Source organism: Pleurodeles waltl, chromosome 12 (assembly GCF_031143425.1).
Source record: "Pleurodeles waltl isolate 20211129_DDA chromosome 12, aPleWal1.hap1.20221129, whole genome shotgun sequence".
Taxonomy (NCBI): domain Eukaryota; kingdom Metazoa; phylum Chordata; class Amphibia; order Caudata; family Salamandridae; genus Pleurodeles; species Pleurodeles waltl.
The window spans coordinates 77859084-77885647 of record NC_090451.1 but is presented as its reverse complement, the minus strand read 5'-3'; the positions used below and the strand labels follow the sequence as shown (position 1 = coordinate 77885647).

The following is a 26564-nucleotide window of genomic DNA, read 5'->3' as shown; positions in this document are numbered from 1 at the left end:
TGGTTAAAGATCAAATGACTGGACAAAGGTGTCTGATCGGAAACAGAAGAGATGTCGAACTGTGTCAGATTGCACTTAGAAGAGATGGAAGACGTTGCCCGATAAGGGACGGAATAATTAAGTTTTATCATTACAGACAAAAATGATGAGTGAGTCCTAAGAAACAGAATTGAGGAGTGACTGCGTCTGATTGCACATGAAGGTGTCTGTCTTGAAACAGAATAGACGGTGGAAGGTGTCTGACTAGAGCTAGAAGACGGTCGATTGATCACCGGCAGAATGGATAGCTGAGAGATGCGGATGTTATTTAGAGAGCTGTCGCTGATCCCATCATTGAGTTTGAATGGAGATAACACGACCCTACTCACAGGCAGACTGCACACAACTCCTGACAACCCTTCTTGTTCCCTAAAGGGACTTAGGCCCTCTTTAGCCACAGCCGAGGAATAACCGCCAATTGAATAGAAACTGCAAGGGGTCTTATCCTTCAAAACACATCGCCCCCATCCACCCCCCAATACTGCAAAACTTTAATCCTGTCGAATGCGCCACTTTTCCGATTGGCTGGCGCCCCGCAGGCAGGACGGTGATGGGAATGGGAGGGGAGGGGCGGGTACCTATATAAACCCAAGGGGTGAGAAGGCTCAGGTTTATCTTGGGCAGAGGGGTACTTTGGTGTGCGGGGACCGGGTGCCGCGGCAGAAGAGACCCCTGTCCGAGGAGAGGACCCTGACCCCGCCGCGGTGAGGTGAGACTGCTGCTAAACGTGGGCCCGGTCAGCGGGGCCGGGCGCCAAGCCTTCATCCCAGTGCTTAATTTGTGCTTGTTGTTTCCGGTGCTGAGCACCGGGACTTATTTGTGAGGGCCGGGGCTATTCTTATGCCTCAAGCATTTGCTGCGAGCAAAAGACACATATGGGAAAGACGGAAGCAGGAAAAACTAAAAAGCGTCAGAAAGGGAGAAAGTAGAAAGTTGCTGGATGAGCTGAAGGGCCAGGGGTGGCCGTAAATGGATTGAAGAGGCCCGTGATGGCTTCAGGATTACGCTGCCTCAGTATTCAGTGCTGGCAGATTTAATTACTGCAGCCTCGTGTTTAAGAGAAGGGCTTTGAGCACCGGCCCTTCTTTATTTACAAATTAAGCACTGCTTCATCCTCACCTATGCGAGGAGCTGCGAAGTGACCGGTGGGGAGGGGTCCTTTCCACTTCCCCTCCACCCCACTCCCTTCCTTCCTCCCACCTGCACACACCCCTTTTCCTGGGAGTAACTGTTGTTTGTTGCCGCTGATGCTGTTGTGTGTGCAGGGCCAGCTTTAACCCTGGTGGTGCCCTGTGCGACAGTCTTTTTTGCCCCCCGTCCTCCTCCATGATCTCTCGGATTACACTATCGTCCGGCAAAAGCGCCTCTCAGCTCTCCAAGCCCCTCTGTCACACACATTATTTGTTGTGAAGGGCTGGTTAAGGCTGGCTTTACGAATCCACTCAGCTAGCCACATAAACTACAGACCTGTTCTTTGCAGCATGCATATTAACCCTCAGAGCTACCTTATGGCGAGTCAAAACTGCTACCGAACAAAACTCCCTCCCTCTCTCTCAGGAACATTAATCACAATCTTTATCTTGGCATTTTTATAGTTGCCTTACAACTGGATGCACAAGGAACTCTGCTTCAGGTGCGTGTGTGTGCGGTGTAAGACTGGTGCTCACGAGTGTAAGAGACACGGTCGGTGTAATATTGGCTGATGTGTCCCACTGGAGCTGTCCACTCGTGAGCAGCGCTGCCGGTCTGGCAGTGGGGTTGGGGGTGTTATACTGCTGGGTGCCAGTGGTGCTGATGTCTGTAGCTGTAGTGCTGTCGTGTTTACACTGCTCTGCGGTGTGTCGCGGGGGCATCAGTGTGCAGTGCTGCTGCTGTGTGGGCCCAGCCCTGCCTTCGCGCTATCACTATGGTGCTGACTGCAGCATGCAGGAGGGCTTCCGGTTTACTGCTAAAGAGCTCAGTGGGTTGCAGGAGGGCAGGGGTGCTGCTGGCAGTGCTGTACCCGGTGTCCTGGTAGTTCTGTTGGGGGTAACAGTGATCTTGTTGCACTGGTTCTGTTGGGTGGCACAATGTTGCTATTGTTTGCACCGATGTTATGTTGCAGCAGTGATGTAGGTGTTAGTGCTTGTACTGTGGTTCACAAGAGTGTTGCAGTTATGCGCTTCACGGAGCTGTTGCTCCTAATATTGATGATGGGGGTGCACCACTGGTTTTGTGGTTTATCTTAACAGCAGTGGCGCTGCTGGTTTACCAGTTGTTGGCAGCGGTCCTGCGGTGCTGTTGAGTGCCAGAGTTGTTCCACTTGTTGAGCACCAGAGAACTTGTGCTCTTGGTTCTAACGGTGGCGCTGTTGTTTGTGACAATGCTGGTGCTCTGGTATTCCTTAGTAATGCTAGTTCTACCAGCAGTACTGTACGTAGTAACAGCGGTGCTGCTGGGTGCAAACATGGTCCACTTGACACTTAGGACTCCACTGTTTTGTGTTGGGTGTAACATTGTTGCTGTGGATTGGAAGTGTGGTTGGTTGTTCTTCAAAATCGTACGGTTGCTGTATTTTTGTCCAATGATATTGTTGTGAGTAAATGGTCTGATGTTGGTAGCAAAAGTGTTTTGGTTGACTGTGCCAGTGGTCCTGTGTTTTTTTTTAGTGCTTTAGGCTGTACCCGTTGTGCTGGTGGTTTTCCTGGGGTGTAATTGATACTTAGGTTATGGTTACACTTCGGCCAGATGACTGAGACCCCCGAACAAGCCCCTGTTTTTGCTGGTGTAGGGATTCTCAACTGCACCCGGTAATCTCTATACGTGACAAACCCGCCTCCCCGTGGTCCATATCAGGGGGTCAGACCTCCGACCGACATTGGGGTACAATAGCTGATAAATGCCAAGCCCTGAGAGTTTGGCAAGCGAACATACACACCTATATGTGAAGCCCTGCTTTGAAAGGCTAAACTCGCAATAGCCAATAATGATCACACCTGATAAATACTCAACCCTCGGGTATCAGATTTTATTGGACGCGATGATCATCTCCAGCCCACTCAACGTTGGCGCACAGTGCACGTGCAGCGCTATAGTAATAGCCAAAAACCAGCCCGGACATGACATCATGTTTTGTCCTTCCCTAAGTCATTATCCAGCGACATAGGCCGGTCAGTGAGCCTGGGATGGGGTGAGACAATCTCTCAGGCACATAATGTTAAAATACATTGGCCAACAGCGCAGGGCGCACGTGAAGGGCTTAGGGGCAGCGGAAAGGGAGAAGAATGCGGTTTGGCAGGCTACTGGGTGAGAGGAAACACAATATTTTGAGAAATACCCAACATTCTCCAGAGATTTCCAGAGGGAGTGTGTGTGCGTTTGTGTCTGTGTGTAAAAATCCCCGGTGAAATCCGACTGACACTGCACCCACCATACCCGAATGAAAGCCCCTGCACCCAACTATCTGTCACAAAATACATTTATTAGGGGTGTAGCACCCCAACACCCCTCTGAAAGTACGCCCTCGTCATTGTCAGAATGATCGCACCTGTGGCACCCTGGCACAGTGGGTGGATCTGGGTGTCACATTACAGATAAGGCTGCACCTCTGTGCCATACTGGGTAACTCTCAGTGTCCTATCATGATGTGATGTTTAGGTCAGTGTGATACCTCAGTCGGTTGAGATTGTATTGCAGCGATCGGTGAGTGCTAAGGTTAGAGGACAAAATATTTAATGTCTACTATGCGTACATTAAATGTAGGTAATGATGGGGCCAATTACTTAAGCACCAAGAAGCCGTTTGTGCTGTGCGCTATTGCAATATGGAAAGCATCGCCTAGGCAATGCCTTGCCTTTGTAGACGAGGCCGAGTTGGTATGATTGCTTCTTTTGCTTCTGTTTGTTCAGATACAGAGAGGGAGCTGCCCGCGGACTCCCGTGGCCGTTCACCTGTGCCCGTGAAGGCCCAGGATGTACTACCTGGAGGGGAGTAGTTACCAGGTACCTGCAGGAGGAACAGCGAGCCCTTTGTCCCTCTTCTACAGCTGGCAGCAGCAGACCCTGGACTCCTATCCGAGCCTCCAAGCATCGCCCCTGCAGACCATATCCTTGGTGGACCACCTGGCAGGTAGGGTGGAGGCGAGGGAGGGCTCCCCTTTATTACCTAAGAGGCTGGGATGTGAGTGAGTGTGCGAGAGAGCGGCTAGACTCCAATACAAAGTCCATCTACTCGCTCTTATGTGCAGCAAGTGAGAGGGTTAGACAGGGTGATACCACGTGCCACTTGACCCCTAATGACCAGATAAATCCTGTGTCACCCTTAACCCCGTCACAGCCTCCTATTCGCTGCTGAGCTTGGGCAAGGGAAAGAGGTGAGTGGGAAATGCAGAAAGACACTAATGCTCTCACAGCCTTCTCTGCCTCCTTGAGTTGTGAGAGCAGAAGGGGCCGCCAAGGGTACCAAAGATCAGGCAACATCTATTCCAGCTACCCTGCTGCTCTTAATTGGCGTCCATGGCTGTGCTAAGAGGTGGTGGTTACTTGCCTGTATTTTTACATGCTGCCACCCTCTAGTACAGTGGTCTCCAAACTTTTTAATGTCGCGCCCCCCCCCCAGTTGAAAATTAAAAATCATTGTCTCCCCTCAGAATTTTTTACAATTATTTTATAAAGATTGCAATGTCTAAATATGTCTATTCCTATTTAAACATTGCAGTTAAGTACTGTTACCTTTTTAAAAATGTAACAACATGCTTCTGCTTAAAACAAAGGCCTGTAATCTGTATAATGCTTCTTTTGGCCAGAGTCTGCCCCCGCCCCCCCCCCCCCCCCCCCCACGGACCACTTGAGGCCCCCCAGTTTGAAGGCCTCTGCTCTAGTACTATTTGATGACTGCCGGGTGACTTCCGGTGTGCACGTACTTGCCCCAGCAGCGCGTGGCCCGCCCTTCCTTCCCTTGCTCTGGTGACCGCTGTGGCCTTCTGATTTGCCCGCTTGGTATGTTCCGTAGAAGTCCTGCTGGAGGCGCGCTATGGAAGTCACCTGAAACATCGCCGCAGCCGCACCGCCTTCACCACCCCCCAGCTTGAAGCACTGGAGAAGGCCTTCGAGAGAACACAGTACCCTGATGTGGCCACGAGAGAGCAGCTGGCCCACTACGTCAACTTGCCCGAAGCCAGAGTCCAGGTACTGGGCCTTATTTCTGTAAATGTTCTTGTGACCTTATTTCCGATGTATGTATGAAGCTGCTCCAGTTATCACCTTTGTCATGAAACGTATTCTCAGATGAGTACCAGTGGTGGCATGTGACCTCTAAGGTGGTGGGGTGCAATACCCAGATTCTTGCAGACAAGAAAAGTTAGCAAGCTGATTTCTTCTGTTTGGGTTTGGAAGGTTCCCTCATTCAGCAAGAACATTTTGAAAACGTGGGTTAAATAATGCAATCTAAAGAGTATTTGTTACATACATTTGCTCAAACGCCATTGGTTCTGAAAGGGCACTCTTTAAATATCTAAGTCCATTCATAGTTTACCACAAGATGAAGCTTGAAGCTGCCTAAGAGTTGACCCCATTTTTTTCTAACTGGGCAGTGGGTGCCCTCACATGTTAATCGTCCCAGGATCAGCATTTGTTATGGGTGCTCCCCATATGCTGTGTTGCCATTGATGCTATCCGTTTACCACCACTCACCCATATGTCAAACCTTACCTCTAGTATGTCAGGGCCAGCAATGTGCCATGGTTGTCTGCCCTCCCTCCATGTGCCATGGTTCTTTTAAAGGCAAGTATAATCTCCATTATGCCAGTGCCAGAACTTTGCAACGAGTGTGCTGAATGCCAAGCATTACTTATAGTGTACCAATGTCAGCATTTAGCCATTGGTGCCCTTTGTGCCAAGAGTTATCTTCAATATGCCAATGCCTGCATTTTTTAATGAGCGCCTCTTATGTCACGATTTTCTTGTAATATGAGAGCAGCAGCGTTTTGCCTTGCCTGCCCCTATTCCTGGAATTACCTCTGGACGCTGGCACCATGCCACTGTATGCCAGGCGTGTCTCTGGAAGCCGCAATCACCTTGGAGCACAGAGCCAGCAGCAGATTCACACACTCACTCACTCTTGTTCACTTATATTCAGTCACTCGCTTGCCCTCGTTCTCACTCACACACTCCCTCACTCCATCTTCCTTGCACTCCCTCCCACTCATTTTCACTCCTGAATTCTCCCTCACACTGCCACTCTCACTCACTTGCACGTTTAATCTCACACTCACTGTCACTCTCACCCATGCAGACTCACGAATTCTCACTCAGTTACACAGTCTCTCACTTAGTCTCAGTTCCCCGTCACTCACTTTGACTCACACTGTTATACCTGCTCGGCTGCACCAGTCTGCTTTAGCCCCTCAGCCGCCAGTGCATGGCCGGTACCACACAATGTGCACATTACAACGTCTATAGCACAGAGCATTGACCTTTACCGTGCATTGTACTGCGTTGTTGTACTACTACTACACACACACACACGTATATATATATATATATATATATATATATATATATATATATAGAGAGAGAGAGAGAGATTTTGTACACATCCTTAAATGAGGGTGAGACCCTCACAAACCTCTTTTTTGTTATAAAAGATAAAATATACACATACATATGTTCATATATTTATTTTATTTTTTCTATTTAAAATGAGGGGAATCTATCTATCTATCTATCTAACTATCTGTCTCTCTCTTCCTGCCTCAATCATTGAAGCGGGAAAATGAATGCCCGAACCTGCTTTCAGCTTCTTCCTTTTTCATCCCATCCTTTTCTGTTTCATCAGAGGGTAGGATGGGATCAATGGGGCTCCTGACCCCACACACCAGGCGACGAGATGGGTGAGATGACAGACTGATTGACATTTTTTTTGTATTGTATAGTATTTATATAGCGCTTACTACCCCTGACAAGACGTCAAAGCGCTTTTCGGCAAGTAGCATGCTACTCCGGAACCCAAAAGTAATTAGTGGTGGATTAGCATAGGGAAATAGGAGTACAGTTTTAGTATTATTATGAGTTAATTTGAGGCGCGGATATGCACGTTTGTTAGTTGGATTGACTGGAGTAATGGAGGGGTGAAAGAGGGAAGAATCCAGAAGTGTTAATTGGGAGTTTATGGTAATAAGATTTAGGCTTGGGATGAGTAAAGGGAGGATGGAGGACGGAAGAGTCTGTGGAAAAGGTTAGGGAGATCATAGTAGCAGGGTGAGATAAATGAGGGAGAATATAGTAGGGTTGTTTGGGAGATCATGGTAGTAAAGTGAGTTTTGGGTGAGTTAGATGTGGAAGAGGGAGGAGCTGAGGCAGGGTTATTTAGGAGATGAAAGTAGTAGAATGGATTTGAGATGAGTCAGAGTGGGAATGGAGGATAAATTGATACAGACATGACATATGGTTATGGGTAGACAAAGTGTGATATAAAATGAGAGCAGGGATTCATAAGTATCTAGTATAACAACATATCTAGGAGTTATGACCTAGGAACATGTTAAGCATAGAATAACACACACATATGTACATACATATACATGTTTAAATCATGAGTGTAGGAAGTTGGCTCTGTATATACTATTTCAAAGTAAGAAATATTGTGCACAGAGTCCAAGGGTTCCCCTTAGAGGTAAGATAGTGGCAAAAAGAGATAATTCGAATGCTCTATTTTCGTGGTAGTGTGGTCGAGCAGTAGGCTTATCAGAGAGTAGTGTTAAGCATTTGCTGTACACACACAGGCAATAAATGAGGAACACACACTCAAAGACTTATTCCAGGCCAATAGGTTTTTATATAGAAAAATATCTTTTCTTAGCTTATTTTAAGAACCACAGGTTCAAGATTTACAAGTAATACTTCAAATGAAAGACATTTCACTCAGGTATTCTATGAACTTTGAATAATCACAATAGCATGTACAGTTTTGACAAAAATGGCAATAAGCTATTTTAAAATTGGACACTGCAAAAATCAACAGTTCCTGGGGGAGGTAAGTATTTGTTAAGTTCACAGGTAAGTAAAACACTTACAGGGTTCAAATTTGGGTCCAAGGTAACCCACCGTTGGGGGTTCAAGGCAACCCCAAAGTTACCATACCAGGAGCTCAGGGCCGGTCAGGTGCAGAGGTCAAAGTGGTGCCCAAAACACATAGGCTTCAATGGAAACAGGGGTGCCCCGGTTCCAGTCTGCCAGCAGGTAAGTACCCACGTCTTCAGAGGGCAGACCAGGGGGGTTTTGTAGGGCACCAGGGGGGACACAAGTAGGCACAGAAAGTACACCCTCAGCGGCACAGGGGTGGCCGGGTGCAGAATGCAACAGGCGTCAGGTTTCAGATAGGAATCAATGGGGAGACCCGGGGGTCTCTTCAACGATGCAGGCAGGCACAGGGGGGGCTCCTCGGGATAGTCACCACCTAGGCTAGGCAGAGGGTCGCTTGGGGGTTGCTCCTGCACTGGAGTTCGGTTTCTTCAGGTCCTGGGGGCTGTGGCTGCAGTACTGGTTCCAGGCGTCGGGTTCCTTGTTACAGGCAGTCACGGTCAGGGGGAGCCTCTGGATTTCCTCTGCAGGCGTCGCTGTGGGGGCTCAGGGGGGTCAACTCTGTCTACTCACGGGCTCGCAGTCGCCGGGGAGTCCTCCCTGTAGTGTTAGTTTTCCGCAGGTCGAGCCAGGGGCGTCGGGTGCAGAGTGGAAAGTCTCACGCTTCCGGCAGGAAATGTGAAGTCTTTAAAGTTGCTTCTTTGTTGCAGAAAGTTGCAGTTTGTTGAACAGGGCCGCTGTTCTCAGGAGCTTCTTGGTCCTCTGAGGCTTCAGAGAGCGCTGGACCCTGTTGGATGCGTTGCTGTTGCAGTTTTTGTCGAAGTGGGGAGACAGGCCGGTGGGCCAAATCAGTTGTCGTCTCCGTCTTCACTGCAGGGCTTCAGGTCAGCAGTCCTTCTTCTTCTGTAGGTTGCAGGAATCTATCTTTCTCGGTTCTGGGGGCCCCTAAATCCTGGATTTAGGGGTGTGTTTAGGTCTGGGAGGGCAGTAGCCAATGGCTACTGTCCTTGAGGGTGGCTACACCGTCTTTGTGCCTCCTCCCTGTGGGGATGGGGGCACATCCCTAATCCTATTGGGGGAATCCTCCTTCTACAAGATGGAGGATTTCTAAAAGTAAGAGTCACCTCAGTTCAGGACACCTTAGGGGCCGTCCTGACTGGGGGGTGACTCCTCCTTGTTTTTCTCATTATCTCCTCCAGCCTTGCCGCCAAAAGTGGGGGCAGTGGCCGTAGGGACGGGCATCTCCACTAACTGGGATGCCCTGTGGCGCTGTAACAAAGGGGGTGAGCCTTTGAGGCTCACCGCCAGGTATTTCAGTTCCTGCAGGGGGAGGTGAGAAGCACTTCCACCCAGTACAGGCTTTGTCCCTGGCCACAGAGTGACAAAGGCACTCCCCCCATGTGGCCAGCAACATGTCTGGTGTGTGGCAGGCTGGGAGAAACTAGTCATCCCACACTAGAAGTCGGGTGTGTTTTCAGTGGGCATCTCTAAGATGCCTTCTGGGTGTATTTTACAATAAAGTGCACACTGGCATCAGTGTGCATTTATTGTGCTGAGAAGTTTGATACCAAACTTCCCAGTTTTCAGTGTAGCCATTATGGTGCTGTGGAGTTCGTGTGTGACAGACTCCCAGACCATATACTCTTATGGCTACCCTGCACTTACAATGTCTAAGGGTTTGCTTAGACACTGTAGGGGCATAGTGCTCATGCACATATGCCCTCACCTGTGGTATAGTGCACCCTGCCTTAGGGCTGTAAGGCCTTCTAGAGGGGTGACTTACCTATGCCACAGGCAGTGTGAGGTTGGCATGGCATTCTGAGTTGAGTGCCATGTCGACTTAGTTTTTTTCTCCCCACCAGCACACACAAGCTGTGAAGCAGTGTGTATGTGCTGAGTGAGGGGTCCCTAGGGTGGCATACGACATGCTGCAGCCCTTAGAGACCTTCACTGGCATCAGGGCCCTTGGTACCAAGGGTACCAGTTACAAGGGGCTTATCTGAGTGCCAAGGTTGTGCCAATTGTGGAGACAAAGGTACAGTTTAGGGAAAGAACACTGGTGCTAGGGCCTGGTTAGCAGGGTCCCAGCACACTTTCAAATCATAACTTAGCATCAGCAAAGGCAAAAAGTCAGGGGGTAACCATGCCAAGGAGGCATTTCTTTACAATGATTAAATATAAATTAAACAGGTTTAAAGAGTATGCCTGTAGTTTATTGTTATGACATAGTAGCAATACATAATTTGTAAAAAAAAACTATATATCTAGAATATACCCATAATCAGCTAAAAAATATTTATCAACATAGGCATATGCAGTCCATAGCTGTTTGAATATGGTGGTTATGAAGGAAAGAGCCAACTCGAGTAGTTTTCTGCAGTCAAGATAGTTATCTGTGGCTCTTATAGTTGGGGATAATGAATTTCATAGCTTGGCTGCTTGAACAGAGAAGGATGTACCACCTATAGTCTTTTTCTTGTATGGTGGTGTTCTGAGGCGTGTTGCAAATCTTGAGTGGAGGTTTCTTCGTTCAATGTATTTGGTTATTTTGTTTCTGATAAAAAAGCGGTCCTGTTCCATGTATAGCTTTGTGGGTGATACAAAGCAGCTTGAAGGTGCATCTTCTGGCAATGGGTAACCAGTGTAGTGCTCTCAAGGCAGGGCAGATGTGGGCTTGTGGCTTTACATGTAATAGTAGCCTGGCTGTGGAGTTCTGAATACGTTGTAGTTTTTTCATAATAGATAGAGAAGATCCATGGTAGAGGCCATTGGCACAATCCAGTTTGGATCGTACAAGCGAGATAGTAGCTTGCACCTTGTGTGGAAATCCGAGGTGGGGGAAGTATAGAATTGTCTTCAATGAATTGTGACATCTGGTCGAATGCTGCTCTTTCTATCAGTTTGCCCAGGAAAGGTCCATTTGTGATTGGTCTATAGTTGTTGGGGTCTAGGTTTGTTTTCTTTAATAACGGTCGTATGTATGCCTTTTTCAGGTCTACAGGAAAAGTTCCTGTAGTTAGAGTTGTTGACGATTCTTCTTACAGGTGTGGCAGCAGAAGTAGATAAAATAATGTTCTTGGAGATGTGTGGTGGGCAAGGGTCAGAAGGGCAACCGTTAACCAAATCTGCTTGGTTTGACCAAATCCATAAATTCACCTTGTGATATTTGTTTGAAGGACTGTAGAGGCTGGGTTGGTTTATTCTTAGAGGGTATTTTAGGAAAGGGGTTGGTGCTGATGTTTTTCTTCTGTTTTAAATAGGAGTCCAATGTGTCTGCCTTGGTTGTGTAATGAGTTGCCAGTTTTTGTGAAATCTTGAGTAGTGGGATGACTTCCTTCCATGGATGTATGTTTTCGAAATTCATTGAGAATTTTATAAAATTCTTTGGTTGCAGGTTTAGCATTTTGAATTCTGTCTGAGTAGTACCTTTTTTTTAGCCTTTTTGATTGATGATTTGTATATTCTGTTAAGTTTGTGTTGCTGCAGTTTGTCTTGACTGTTTGTTTTGAGCCAGGTCCGCTGCAACTTTGATTTGTTGCTTTACCTTTTTAAGTTCTGTGTTTCTACAAGGTGTTGGTTTTCTTTTGTCCTGTTTAGTTTTTTCTGAGTGGTATTAGGATATCAAAAGCTTCCTGTAGCCACTCAAAGTTTTGGAACAGAATTAATTGTATCTAGATCTGTGTTGGCTGCTAGTTATGTTTCTAAGTCATCAAAATTGAGTTTGCTCCAAGGTCGATAGGTGCATGAATGTAAGTAGTTGTGGGGTGTGTTTGTGGAGTTTTATCAAATGGTGGTCTGACCAAGTGATTGGCGTGATGCTATGAACGGTAAGTTTAGGCTTAGCAAAAATTACATTTAGGATGTGTCCAGCGCTGTGTGTGGGATTGTGTACAATCTGATGTAGGTTCAATGTGACTAGGCCAGTGGTGATAGCTTTTGGATGGGGCATATTGGGTTTGTCAAACCAAATGTTTAGGTCCCCAAGAATGCATAGGTTTGAGTATAATGTAATAAGGTTTGAGACTGTATCTGGAAAAGCGTCTGGGAATGTTGAGTTGTTAGGTGGAGGTCTGTAAAGGAGGAGAAAGTTACAGGAGGAAGTTGGAGTACGGTGGCATCTGGTGAGGAGGGCTTCACAACCTTGTATGGAAATGTCCGTTTTACTGAGATTTATTGCTTACTTGAATATAATAGCTAGTCCACCTCCTCTCTTGCCTATGATTCCAAAGACCTTTGATTTTGAGGTTGTGGAGATGAGCATCCCATGTGCGAATCAAATCTTTGTGAGACGGTCTTGGGGAACAGGGTCTACCAACACAAACCCTCCAAATGACCCTGTGCTTGAGACCATTGGCGTGAGACATTCCTGCAACAGACGAATGTGTAGTCATGAGTGTGCGACAAGTGCGATGGAAGAAGCCATCATTCCCAGAAGTTACATAACTACCCTCACTGTAACCTGCTGATTGGGGTGAAAGTGAATAATTTACATTTGGAAGTTCTGTATCCTTACTGAATTTGGATAAGCTACTCTATTGTGGGTATTGATAATAGCCCCGGGGTAAGGTTGAACCTATAGTGGGGTGAGCTGGGACTTCTGGAAGTTGATTGTGAACCGTAACGATGAAGCAGATCTAATGTGGCTTGTATCCGATTGAAACATTGTGGATGAGAGCTGGCTTTGATGAGCCAGTCATTGAGATATGGGTATACATGAACGCTTTGCCTGTGTAGATGAGCTGCCACTACCGCTAGGAATTTCTAAACACTCTTGGTGCTGTGGTGACCCCAAATGGAAGCACTTAGAACTGATAATGCTGTCCCTGGATGACAAATCTGAGGTATTTGCGATGCGCTGGATGTATAGGAATTTGAAAGTAGGCATCCTTTAGGTCTAGTGCTGAGAGAAAGTTGCCTTGTTATATTGAAGGCAGCACACCCTGTAAAGCGACCAGATGAAAATGTTCTGACAGGATGTAATGGTTTAAGGGTCTGAGATCTAATATGAGTCTTAGTGAGCCATCCTTTTTGGGGATTAGCAAATAAAGGGAGTAAACTCATGTTCCTTGTTGTTGAAAGGGAAAAGGTTATTTTGCTTCTTTGAGGAGTAAAGCCTGTACCTCTTGTTGTAGAACTATGTAATCCAGTGAGAGAGTATGACGATTAGGAGATATGTTTGGAGGTGTGGAAAGGAGCTCCAGGCAAAAGCCATGTTGGATATTATCCAACACCCACTGATCTGTTATACTTTTTTGCCAATTGTGTAGGAAGTATTGAAGTCGCCCTCCCACTGGTGTTAAACGAGCTGTTGGAAGCTGCAGAGTCACTGTTTAGGGACCGTGCCAGATGCTTGAGGGGGAAGATGTTTTGCCTCTACCTCAGAATCCACTCCCACTTTAAGATCCTCTGTTGGAGGATGTATGAGATTGTACTCTATTATGTGAGAAAGATGTCTTCCCTGCCGCAGGCTTGGAGGGTAGTTTATACTGCGGTTTACGGAAATACCACAAGAGGAAGGGAATTGAAGTGCTCCCATAGATTTAGCCACCTCATTCTTTTTTCATTTTTTCCAAGGTCTGATCTAGTTGGGGCCCGAAAAGGTGTTCTTTGTCTAATGGAACATTTAAGAATGTTTACTGCACTTCTTGCTTGAACCTCGAGATACGGAGCCATGCATGTCTGCATTAGTAAAACACTAGTATTAATGCTCCTAGTTCCTGTATCAGCGGAGGCTAGGGCACATCAAATAGCATTATTAGAAATGAGGCCCCTCGTTAACTATTTCTTGCCTCTTATTCCTCTGCTCTTCTAGGAGATATTGGAGTAACTGCTCCATTTCATCCCAGTGGGGACGGTCGTATCTGGATAGAAGTCCCTGTGTATTGGCAATTCACCAATGATTTGCTGCTTGAGCAGCAACACACTTACCCGATGCATCAATAATTCCACTTTGTCAGGAGGTGGTGAATCCTGAGAGGCTTGTGAATTTGCTCTTTTCCTAGCACTAGAGACCACCATAAGAGTCTTCTGGTATTTACCTCGTATGTGGGATCTGAGAAAGAGGCTTTGTATTTTGTCTCAACTCAGAGTAAGAATGCAAGCCTTAGCAGGATCCTGGAAAATATCATCCACATGTCTGAGCATTCCCTTCAGCATAGGGAGATTGTGTGAATTTATGAGAAGCTGTTAGTGTCTCAAAAAGAAAGTCATCTTCTGTAGGATCTTTGTGGAGGGGTACCTGCTGATATGCAGCAGCCCTCCCTTCTAACTCTTGAAAAGATGTAAGGTCTTCAGGTGGTGAAGGTCTAACTGGGTAGATTTCTACATAAGGATTGATATACGTGTCCACATCATACTGTGACCATGGATCTCTGTCCTCCTGGAAATGTGATGTATCACTAATCTCATGGATATCTTGACCTTGGTGAGGAGACCCTTGTGAAGATATTACTAATGAGTCTTCTATAGAGTGTTGCGGAGCGGGAGTTGAAGTGGATGAATCTCCTGCAGCTCCTTGTCCACACTTTTTTTTTTTTTAGGTTCATGTGTCCAAAGTTTCCTCAAAGGTAAGCTGTTTTTTAGGAGGAGTAGTTTTTACCAATACCCTTCCAGTACGAGGCTGGATATCTAGTTGGGACTGCCTCCCTTGGAGCCGTTGCTTAGATTTCTAAAGGATCGGCTCCAGGAATTTTCAGCTCCAAAGTAAGTTTCAGATCACATTTTTCAGTACTAGAGGTTTTCGTTTTCAATGCCGAAGATGTTGGTGCCGATGCGGGCAGTCTTTTTGGTGCAGAGTGTGATGTGGAAGGTTTTGGTGCCATCAACACTGCTCTTTGAATGGAAGCTTCAGTTTCAAATTTTTGTTTCGTGTTGATGCCGAATGCAGGACAAACTTTTCAATGCCTGCCATGGCCAGAAAGCAGTGGTGGCTCAACAGCTTCCGGTATGCAAACTTAATCTTTTGGGTGGAGCAGGGGCATGTTGACCCAGAGGGACCTCCATTTCTAGAGTCATTTCAGCCTCTGAATCTGAGTTTTGGAACGAAATCGCCTCCTCTTCAGCAGCTGATGCCCTTTGAATCTCCTGCTCCGTATCAGACATGATGTCCTGCACCTCAAAAATATCTGGCATTTCCTTCAAATCCAGTCTCTGCATTTCACATCAATGAGCTCTTTGATCTCGTAGAATTTTCGTCAACTTGAACGATTGGCAGGCCTTCGTCTTCCTCTCAGTGTTCTGGCGATAGGCAGACGTTACACACCTGATTGTGATCAGTCCAAGGTAATTTGTGGAGTGACACTTTGGACAGAAAAGGAATGGCAGCAGTTCTATCGTTTTTCATTCCCAATTATGTGAATGGAGAAAGTAGCTGACCAGGGGGCCTCCATTGAAAAAGTTATTTGTACAGTTTTTTTCCCCCCAGATCCCTGAACACAATGTTAGAAAGAATAACGCTATTGAAACAATACAGAACCTAAGGTGCCTAAGACCATTTCGGGCCAGAGCTCCGAGAGAACACGACCGGACCCGACAGTGGGAGAGAGAGGAGTCACTATGGCCTGTGACTTGAGAGCAACAAACAAACACAAGTTGCAACCTTCCAGACCAAACACTAGATGTACCTACCAACCCCCCCTACACATCTCCCCCCCCCACATGATAGATATATAGTCAGAGGGAGCAAATTTGTATTTCTTATCAGATACTCCTAGAGCGGACAGGCTCTGTAAAACATGTCAGCGTGATGAAGCAAGCCAGGTGGCATTGGTAGGAACTGAGTAACCCTATGTGTAGAAGTAAGGGTATCGAAGTGAAAGTCCAGTTCGATAGTGACTATGTAATTCTACATTATGAAAGGCAGCAGCTCATGGCACTACTGTTGGTATGAAGTAGTGTCCTCTGGTAGTGATGATTATTAGAGCGATAGGGTAAGGATCATAAGTATCCCAAGGGTCAGGGTTGTGTTGTGGCCCACCTAAATCTCCCCCAGCAAATAAGGAGGAACCCTGAGGAGTATAATCTCCCGATGTAGGAGAGGTGGGAGAATGAGGAGGCGAGGGAGGTGGAAGGAGGAGATGGACAAGGCCTATATGGTAGACTAGGGGCCTTGTCCCTCTTCTTCTAAGGTGGAGGAGTGTCCAAAGCTTCCTTTTCAAAAAGTACAAGTGATGAGGCAATAATGCATCCTGTACCCTCCTTCATTTGGAGACAGAGCTCACATGCGTCCATAGTCTCTAGCATAGGCTCCACAGGAGAAGGGGTAGCAGAAGACTGGCTTGAGTCTCTCTTGTCCGATGATCTCTGTGCCGTGTGTTTCGGCACCTGAGATTTTAGTGGGTGTGATACAGCATCGAAGTGTACAATGGAGGTGTTCGGCTTGAGACGGAGACACTCTCAGTCCAAGGAAAAGGAGGTCGAAGCTAAGGGCGGTGGCTTGGTCTTGGCAGATGTTTTCTCTGCAAAGCCTGACAGATGGGCAGCCTAAGTAGCCTTTCTGTTCTGACCATGGACTGTTGGCAGTGGTGGACCGGCGACCTTGAGAAGGGGTCTTTTTAGAGCCCTGGGGTGGGCAGGAGGAACCATGGTACTAACAGGATGCACTGAGGTAATCTCATGGCTTTCAATCTCTGAATGGACGGTGGAGTCGCAAGTGTCTTGAATGGAAAGGTCCTCCTGCGGGGAGCTCCTCCTGTGTGTGTTTCTCCCCAAAGATGTCCATGGTATCATCCAAAGTCTTGTGCACCATTTCCAATCAGCGTTCTCTTTGGTCCCGAAGAGTCTTTGATCAGAATTGATTTGAAGACATCACAGGTAGCCTCGTGATGACCAGAGTAGCGGCAGAGATCACACACCAAACGACAGTTGGTGTGAGGAAATTGTGTAGTACCGGGGGTAGAAGGAGAATGGAGTCCATTCCATCAGGTCTTGTCCGTCAGTGTTGCATGGAAGATAGACCCAATCTGGGTGCAGATGCCCCAAATGGCACGTGGTCAGGGCCTGGACTGATGAGCTGAAGCGAGAGCAAAGGTGGAAGAAGCACAAGTGAAAATAATACCTTAAAAATAGGATAAGATGGAGGAAAGATTTAAAAAATGAGCGAGTCGAAGGACGGAGCAAAGACAGGTCACAACTCCGGACCAAACACTAAATGGCAGGGGTATGCAGAGCATATGATCTACAGCCACACATGCCATCAAACATTGTGTTATGCTGGGGTGAATTAATAACAGTAGACTGGGCACAGGGAACCAGATGCCCCCTCAGTACTGCTGCACTCAAAAGAGGGACCAGGATTTCAGTTGTCTCCCCCGTGAAGAAAGACTCTAAGTTTTCAAGACAATCCAGGACATGAGTAACGAAAATCAACAGCCCTTGCCCAAGCCACAATCGCTATGGGACACGAGGGCCAATTTCATAGCTGGGGGCTCACATAGGTGAATCATGTACAAATGCATTCCAGACAAGAAACCTTGTTAAAGCGGCAACAAGGTGTTAACTACAAAGGTGTTCCAGCAGGATAACAAAAAGGAAATGGGACATTTCTCCTGCAGGAATTAAACCAGTGGAGGGATACATTGATATGAAAGGATGGAACGGATTTAGGCAACAAATGAAGAAGATCTGTTACGTTCCGGAAAACAAACAAATCATAGAAAAAAATAATGAGGTGTAAGTGACATCCCCATTCTCCTGAGCTGGCGAACCAGACTGGGGTCGCATAAGGATATGGTGACAAACTGTTGTACTTCTGTATGAAAAGTTGGGAACAATTCTAACTATGACATCAATAATAGTGTTGAAACATTAACTGTTGCACATGTACAGCCACCTATAGGAGCTAAGACAAACTAGGTGTAATCAGTATGCTGAACTGGAAAAAAACACACTTATGCAACACACTGGTATATAAAACAGACAAAATAAGGGTTATGAAGAAGGATGGCCCACGTCATGGTGCTCCACAGTGTAGGAATGGAAGCTAAGCTCAGCCCGCAAGAACAGATCACACTGAAAAGCAGACAGAGAATAAAGGCTGCGAGACAAGTCCGTGCGAATGTAGCACTGCACGGGGCAGCCTCACAATCCCCCACACCCTAAACAAAGGTGCAAACCAAGGTAGTTCTTTGCCATGAACATTTCTAAAACGGTTGAAAGCTTACCCTTGAATGCTTTTGAACACTGAGTGCAATTTCAAACAGTTCATTTGATTTTAGCTCCTTGATGCTTAAGGGCTGAAGCCTCAGGTGCCTTTGGCTAGCATGCAACGCGTCACAAGGGAGGCACCTGGGCATGTCAGGTCCGAGACCAGGGCTGTGTCAGTGCCAGCCCTTCACATCTGTTTCATGGCATTCACACGCACCTCTTTGGATCTGTGCCAGCCATCAGGGAGAATCACTCCCTCAGGAAGGTGCGTGAGCCTGGCTAACAGTGAGGGATTACACAATAAAAGAAAGGGCTAGAAACAAAAGGGGACAGAGCCCAGACTACACGATTTGTACACACCATTTCGGATTACTTTCTACTGTTTATCTCACAATAGAAGGATAAACTTATAGCACCTAGAAAGTCGGGCAAATGGCTCTTTTTGTGCCTCTTTCCATGGCCAGAGTCCTGGGTATCCCTGGGCTAAAACGGCAGGGGCCCCATTTACTGCTGCAAGCAGAGGTGGCTGCTGAGCGTCCAGTGTCACCCTGAACTGTGGCCAGCTTTTATCTCCCACTAATCCACGGAGCTTGGGGAAGGGATTCTTTATCCAAAGCCACTGAAACAAAGGGAGGTAAAGAGAGCATCTTAAGGCTCAGTTCTTGCATCCCCCTGTTCAACATCCAGATGGAACTTCCAGCCTCCGCCCTAAATCATTCACCGCCTGTCACTTTTATGCAGACAACACGCAACTTTAGTTAAAATTAACATTCCCCAAAGGTATTGAGATACTATCATAAGGTCTCATTGAAAGCCTCCCATCACCCGAATGTAAACCAAATGAAAACGGAATACCTCTCTTCTCCCCCCCAAGTGCAACAACCTGTGCAAAAGTGGTTCAAGCAAAGCTCCGTTATTAATTGTTGCCCAATCACTGTCAACTTTGCAAAATCACTAGGCTTTATCTTGGACAAACACTTCAACTTCCAACTAAGTATCAACAGTCTCACCAAGGGAGCAAAGATTCAACTCAATCTGCTTAGAAGTATCAAACAATTCATCCTTGGCAATGATTTCAAAGAAGTGACGGGGCACGAATATTGTCAAGATTAGGCTGTAGGATCGCCCTACTAGCAGGGATGCGTAAATTACATTTGATTCGCCTCAAAGCAGCCCAGCATGGAGCATAGACCACTCACTGAATGAAGGAAAAGAGGCCATATATCTGCCATTCAGACCTCACGGAATTGGCTCCTCAAAGAAGCAAGGGTTGTGTTCTGACACGCTTTACTCATACAGCACTTCTCCTGGAACGCCATACTATCTTAGATGTAAACTAAAGATTTCAGGAGGTGCGTGACAGCTGAGAGGGTCAGAAACCGTCCTGCTTGAATCTCGAGCTAAGAGGAACACTAATAGTCTGAAACACTCATTCACCAAGAATCTCGAACTCCATTCCCCTGAAGGTCAGGAGAATTCACAACTCCCTCCTATGATCAGTATAAAGATGAGCTGAAAATCCTCTTATTAAATTGCTTCTGCCAGCGAGGTCTGTTAAAGGTTAGAGAAAAAATCTATTTCCCTCTCCTCCCATTGTCCTCATGCCAACTCAACCTGCCACTCTTGGCCACTTCCACTGAATCTGTAATCATGACATCTGCAGATCTGGAAGAGCAGTTTCTGGATGCAAGTGGTTGCCACAAAGGTCAGCAATTATATACTAGGGACACTGATCAGAAGCCAGAGGTTATCATCGGTTTCCAAGCGTACTCTCAGTATCCCTGAGGTGGATTCCAGATACCAGTAAAGCCTACAAGAAGCTGGAGATGATGGTCGTAAGTCGACGGTGACTCCATCAGGCCAAAAATTGCCATAATTATGCCTGCCACACTCCTCATTATGGCACAGTCATAGAAGACACACTTATGTTTAAACACTCTCACACAGGTACTACCTTCAATATGAGGATCAGACTAGTCACCAGCATGGGCTATACATGCCCATGTACTACATGTGTATACACACACTCTCGTTCTGATACACACACACACTTCACATATGCACAATACGCACACACGTATGTTATTTCACTTTCGAGTCACACATCTCATTTCTCTTTAAGGGCTCAGAAGGCTGGACTTCACAACTATAGTTCCATGGTGAGGCTCTGATTGCAGCAACCTAGGCAGTACCATAGCACAGAAGACACAATCTGCAAAGTGCCACCAAAAAGCAGGCATCATGAAATGCGCTGCCACTGCTGATTCTGCTGTTGCCACAACTGCTCATGCCCTTTCTCTATTCAGTACCCACTGGGCAGCCACACCCTCCCTTTGGGGTGGTACTGAGTACATGTGCAGCAGGCACCACCAGGTTACTGCCAGCTTTAGGGCTCGGTAAATAAGTCACCCCAAGCACAGGCAAATTCCTGACCATGGCATAGCTTAGTTCTCTTTCCCTTCGCTTTAAATATCCACCTTGTTCTCCATTCTCACATGTTATCTTATGTTACTGGCATTTGTTATGCCATTGGTTATGCACTGGCATGTGTGTGAATCCTGCTACCATTATTATGGCACCAAAGTACTTTCTCAACCTGTGCTTACTTTGCTGTGCATCTGAGGATGCCTCCCCTCGAAGGTGTCTGTTTTTGTTTGGTGCTTTGTGTAAGTTAGTGTCCTATAAGTAAAAATAAGTTTGCCAAATGGCTTTCTGTACTTTTTCTTTGGATGAGATAATCCTTTGCTTGTTAGTCTGCCAGAGAAAGTGTTTTACATAAATGAATCACAATCCTGATGGATAATTACGATGACATGCTGTTCTTATGAGGGTGTATTATTTTTATACTGCTTTTATTGGAGCGGCTGTAGGGTGTGTTGCTTCTCTGTATGACGGTGCTGTTAGAGATGTCATGCACACTCGGTGACCTGAGGAAAGGTCAGAGGGTTAGGCTCAAGGTGTGGGACGAAGCTACCTGAGTAGTGTCCAAAGAGTTGAGAATGCTGCACACTTAAGGACTCGCCTATTCTGCGTGGAGCAGGAACTGTGAGACCTGGAGTCTCAGTACTTCACCTCAAAGGACCCTCATACACTGTAAACTAGTCTGAGTACCAAGATGATACACAGGGGCAAACTCATTATCTCCATGAGGAGGCCACTGTGTGAGGATACAGGAAGGGAGACAGGGCTGGGAAACCTCCTGCATCCTTTCGTAAGAACCAATGCAGTTGTTACATCAATGATCTCCTCGACGATGCGGGACAACTCTGCCTCTCCAGCGAGGGTATCATGCGCAAGATGCTGTCATCACTGATCTCCTCAGCGATGAGGGCCAACTCTGCCTCTCCAGCAAGGGTATCATGCACGAGATGCTGTCATCACTGATCTCCTCGACGATGAGGGACAGTCACCACTGATCTCCTCAGCGATGAGGGACAACTCTGCCTCTCCAGCGAGGGTATCATGCGTGAGATGCTGTCATCACTGATCTCCTCAGCGATGAGGGCCAACTCTGCCTCTCCAGCGAGGGTATCATGCACTAGATGCTGTCATCACTGATCTCCTCGACGATGAGGGTCACTCATCACTGATCTCCTCAGCGATGAGGGACAACTGTGTCTCTCCAGTGAGGGTATCATGCGCGAGATACTGCCATACTCTGCTGTGCCGCTTAGTTCTACCCTCACTGCTCCCCCAGATGAGGTGACTAAGTACTTTGATTCTATCCAACTACTGTCCCTGGATGAGGCGCACAGACAATACCTAGATGTGCTGTTTGATGAAGAGGATATTGTCCCTGCAATCTGGCCCATACCTAGCAGCAAGGCTCCGGGACTGGATGGCCACACCACCCAGATTTATAGAGAATACATAAAAATATTGGCCCCACACCTGCAGTCTATGTACTTGAACACTACAGCCACTGTTATGCTTCCTCCGTCGGTGAGAGAGACGCTACTGGTCACTGTACTTAAACCAGAAAAGACCAGCAATGAATGTGATTCTTACCGAACGCTGTCATTGGTTAATATGGATAATAAAGTCCTGACCAGGCTCACTGTGGCCCTAGTTAGCAAGGGAGGTGCTCTGGACATGGAACTTTATTACTACTGCGCACAAGCTCAATATCTCCAACGGTGGCTCTGTCCAAAGCCCTATATGCTGCACATTGCAGTGGAGACTGATAATACTACCCCATGAGAACCGTAATCTGATCTGTCCTGTGTGCCAGTGATGTGAGGTTGACAGGGTGACGGGTGAGATGTATGGTATGGGATGGCCTCTGCCACTGGGCCCGCCTGACTACCTGTACTCATTGGCCCTACAATTAGCCTGGAACCTGGCTCTACCACTCTCATCAGATGAGTGGGGTTACCAGCATCTAAAACACATAAAGCTGGAGGTGGTTGGAGATCTGTACCAAGCAGGGAGCTTTGCAAAACTGTGCGATAGCCAGTCAACTATTGTTTGCACACCCTTGATATCTTACATTACGGGATGCACAGATGATTGTCTGAATCTGTTCTGGTGCCTGTGGCATTTTGTAAATGCACCATTAATTCAGAATTTACTGGATATAGAGATGTACTTGCTCTGTGTTTGTGTTCTGCAATTTGGAAAAAATACTTAAAAAAATTATCTTAATGGTGTCTGGGAGTTGCGGAGCTGAGCCGTAGCGCCTTCTGCAAATGCTGTCCTACACTCTAAGTGGTCTGATACCAACAATGCAAGTTTTCACATTTAACATAAATTAAATGTTCCTTCAGATGCTACCCCTCTCCCTATAAAATGGAATCTTTGTAAAAATGTATGTTCTGAATTTGGTGTTTTGGGATTCGGTCTTTGTTGCATGTTTAAGTTGTCCTGAGCAGGCTCATTTTAATCAATAAACTAGCCCGTGCTTAGGCTTGCTGGCAAGTCCATGAGTCAGACATTAATGTCCTTCTCTCAGATATGTCCAAGCTGCCTGCCCCTACATCACTCTTGAAGACAGTCCTTAGGATTGCATAAGGTTATCACTCTGCAGGCTGCTGTAATCTACTGAGAGTGGGCGCATGTATATAACCCAAGGAGCCCCATAATCTAAAATCCTGCAACAAGCACAGGTATTTGCCCCAAAGACTAGAGTGCACAGTTTTATGGCACCTCCTTCATTAAAGCTACTTACTTCCAAAGGAGGCCTGTATTCTTGCTCACAAACTTAAAAGTAGCTCATCACATTGCCTTTTTTGGCAAATGCCTAAAGAGTCTTGGATACGAATTTAAAAAAGGTAGCCTTACCCGTCAATTTAGAATGATTGGCGAGGAGCTACACAGTAAAATTCAGGTAAAAACGACTGCAATAAAAAAATAAAACAGCCAAAGTACCATAAATTCACAAAATATCCTATGAAGATAAACCCAAATGTTAGACCTGACAGCCTTAGGGTGGTCACCCCTAACTTTTGCCTGCCTCCCTCCACTTTTTAGACACTGTTTTTGCTGGTTTTTAGACTCTGCGCACTTTACCACTGCTAACCAGTGCTAAAGTGCATATGCTCTCTTCCTTTAAACATGGTAACCTTGGATCACACCAAATTGGACTATTTGATTTACTTATAAGTCCCTAGTAGAGTGCACTATATGTGCCCAGGGCCTGTAGATTAAATGCTACTAGTGGGCCTGCAGCACTGGTTGTGCCACCCACTTTAGTAGCCCCTTTTACCTTGTGTCAGGCCTGCCATTGCAAGGCCTGTGTGTGCAGTTTCACTGTCACTTCGACTTGGCATTTAAAAGTACTTGCCAAGCCTAAAACTCCTCTTTTTCTACATATAAGTCACCCCTAATGTGTGCCCTAGGTAACCTATAGAGCAGGGTGCTGTGTGGATAAAAGGCAGGACATGTACCTGTGTAGTTTACATGTCCTGGTAGTGTAAAACTCCTAAATTTGTTTTTACACTACTGTGAGGCCTGCTCCCTTCATAGGCTAACATTGGGGCTGCCCTCATACATTGTTGAAGTGGTAGCTGCTGATCTGAAAGGAGTAGGAAGGTCATATTTAGTATGGCCAGAATGGTAATAGAAAATCCTGCTGACTGGTGGAGTTGGATTTAATATTACTATTTTAGAAATGCCACTTTTAGAAAGTGAGCATTTCTCGGCACTTAAATCTTTCTGTGCCTTACAATCCACGTGTGGCTGGGTTTAGTTGACAGCTCCTTGTGCATTCACTCAGACACACCCCAAACACAGGGTACTCAGCCTCACTTGCATACATCTGCATTTTGAATGGGTCTTCCTGGGCTGGGAGGGTCGAGGGCCTGCTCTCACACAAAGGACTGCCACACCCCCTACTGGGACCCTGGCAGACAAGATTGAACTGAAAGGGGACCTGGTGCACTTCTAAGCCACTCTTTGAAGTCTCCCCCACTTCAAAGGCACATTTGGGTATAAAACAGGGCCTCTGCCCTACCACCACAGACACTTCCTGGAGAAGAAACCTGAACAAGAACCTGCACCCTGACAGGAAGAACTGCCTGGCTGCCTAAAGGACTCACCTGACTGCTTTCTACAACGGACTGCTGCCTTGCTGTTGCCCTGCTGTCTTGCTGATTTCTTGCTTTGCTACAGAAGTGCTCTCCAAGGGCTTGGATAGAGCTTGCCTCCTGTTCCCTGAAGTCTCAGGACTAAAAGACTTCTCTCTTGCAACTGGACTCCTTGTGCAGCGAAAAATTCGATGCACAGCTTGTTCCGTGGTGAAAAATGCACTGCACACTGAACCGGAAAGATGCTACTCGACTTCGCGAGGAAAAGATCGACGCAGCGCCTGTGGTGCGACCGGAACTTCGACACATGGCGCGCCTGGACAATGCAGCCCGACTTCTAGAGGGGAAATCGACGCAGCGCCTGCCGTGAGGGAGAAAATTCCACGCATCGCCTACCGGAACGATGCACAGCCGGTAAACAAGCCCAGGATTCCACGCACAGACCCTGGGGTGTCTGAAAACCACGCAACCCGAAGAGGAGACCCATCCGCACGCCGGAAATCGATGCAACGTCATCCCCTCGTGGAAAATAGCATCGCAAGTCCGTGTGTGAAGGGGCGAAACCAACGCACACACCATTTTTCAATGCATCTCTTCCTCTGCAGCCCTTTGCGGAGATTTTTCACTCCAACCAGGTGGTTTGTGCTTGAAAGAGACTTTGTTTACTTTTAAAGAGACTTAAGACACTTTATATCACTTTCCAGTGATATCTTTACATTTTCTTATTGTATCTTTGATCGTTTTGACCTGCAAATATCCGGATAAATATTATATATTTTTATAAACACTGTGTGGTGTATTTTTGTGGTGCTATATAGTGTTATTGTATGATTTATTGCCCAAATACTTTACACATTGCCTTCTAAGTTAAGCCTGACTGCTCAGTGCCAAGCTACCAGAGGGTGGGCACAGGATAATTTGGATTGTGTGTGACTTACCCTGACTAGAGTGAGGGTCCTTGCTAGGCCAGGGAGTAACCTGACTGCCAACCAAAGACCCCATTTCTAACATTGGTGGCAGCGGTGGGATAGGGCTTGTATTTGTGCAGTGACATACAGTAGCTAAGTATTTCACTACCTACCCACAGTTGAAGGTCAACTTGATTCTTATCTCTTTTTGCAAATTCGCTTTTCCTGACAATTTTCTAAAACCTAAATCCTCACTCAACATGTCTCTGGCTGGGTCTCAAGCAGGAGATTTTGACCTAGCCCTGTTGGAGACATATACTGTCAAACAACTAAAAGGGTTCTGCAGGGAGATGAGTGTACCCACCCAAGGGGCCTCCAGAAAGGAGGACTTTCAAGTGGCGCTGAGGGCCTGGGCAGAAGCCCATTTAGAGGACGATGCTGAGGAGGAGCAGCCAGAAGATGGCCCCCCAGAAGATTTTTTGCCATCAGTGGGTGATGTTACCACTGCAGTTGTGCCCCCTTCCAGACCAGGGAGCAGTGTCTCTGATCAAGGCCTGACCGCAGAGGAAAGGAGAGTGGAGAGGGAGTTCCAATTGCAAACAGCAAGACTGAAAATTGAGGCTCAACAGGAAGAAAGAAGGGCAGAGAGAGCCTTGGCTGAAAATAAACTTTTGTTGGCTCATGAACTGAGTCTCAAGGAGCTGGATCTCAAGGCAAAGCAGTCTGAATCCAGCAGTAACGGTGGCAGCATACAGACAGGACCTGCTGGAGAAAAGAAGGTTTGTATACCCAAAAATGTGGTGCCCAGTTTTGTGGTGGGAGATGACATACATAAATGGTTAGCTGCTTATGAAGTTGCACTAAGGTCTCATGAGGTTCCTTAAGGGCAATGG

General features: G+C 46.7%; 1 protein-coding gene across 2 annotated transcripts in view; it reads left to right on the top strand.

Moving 5' to 3' along the window:
• The first annotated feature begins 615 nt into the window (after nucleotides 1-615).
• Nucleotides 616-26564, top strand: part of LOC138267882 (diencephalon/mesencephalon homeobox protein 1-B-like) — a 69430-nt gene continuing 43481 nt past the window's right edge. Inside the window, exons 1-3 of one of the 2 annotated variants that reach the window (XM_069217115.1) lie at nucleotides 616-748; nucleotides 3927-4146; nucleotides 5029-5204. In XM_069217115.1, coding sequence (XP_069073216.1) covers nucleotides 3990-4146; nucleotides 5029-5204 — 333 coding nt within the window. In that variant the 5' untranslated portion in view covers nucleotides 616-748; nucleotides 3927-3989. The remainder of the gene's footprint in view (nucleotides 749-3926; nucleotides 4147-5028; nucleotides 5205-26564) is intronic. The other variant, XM_069217116.1, reaches the window with a different exon arrangement.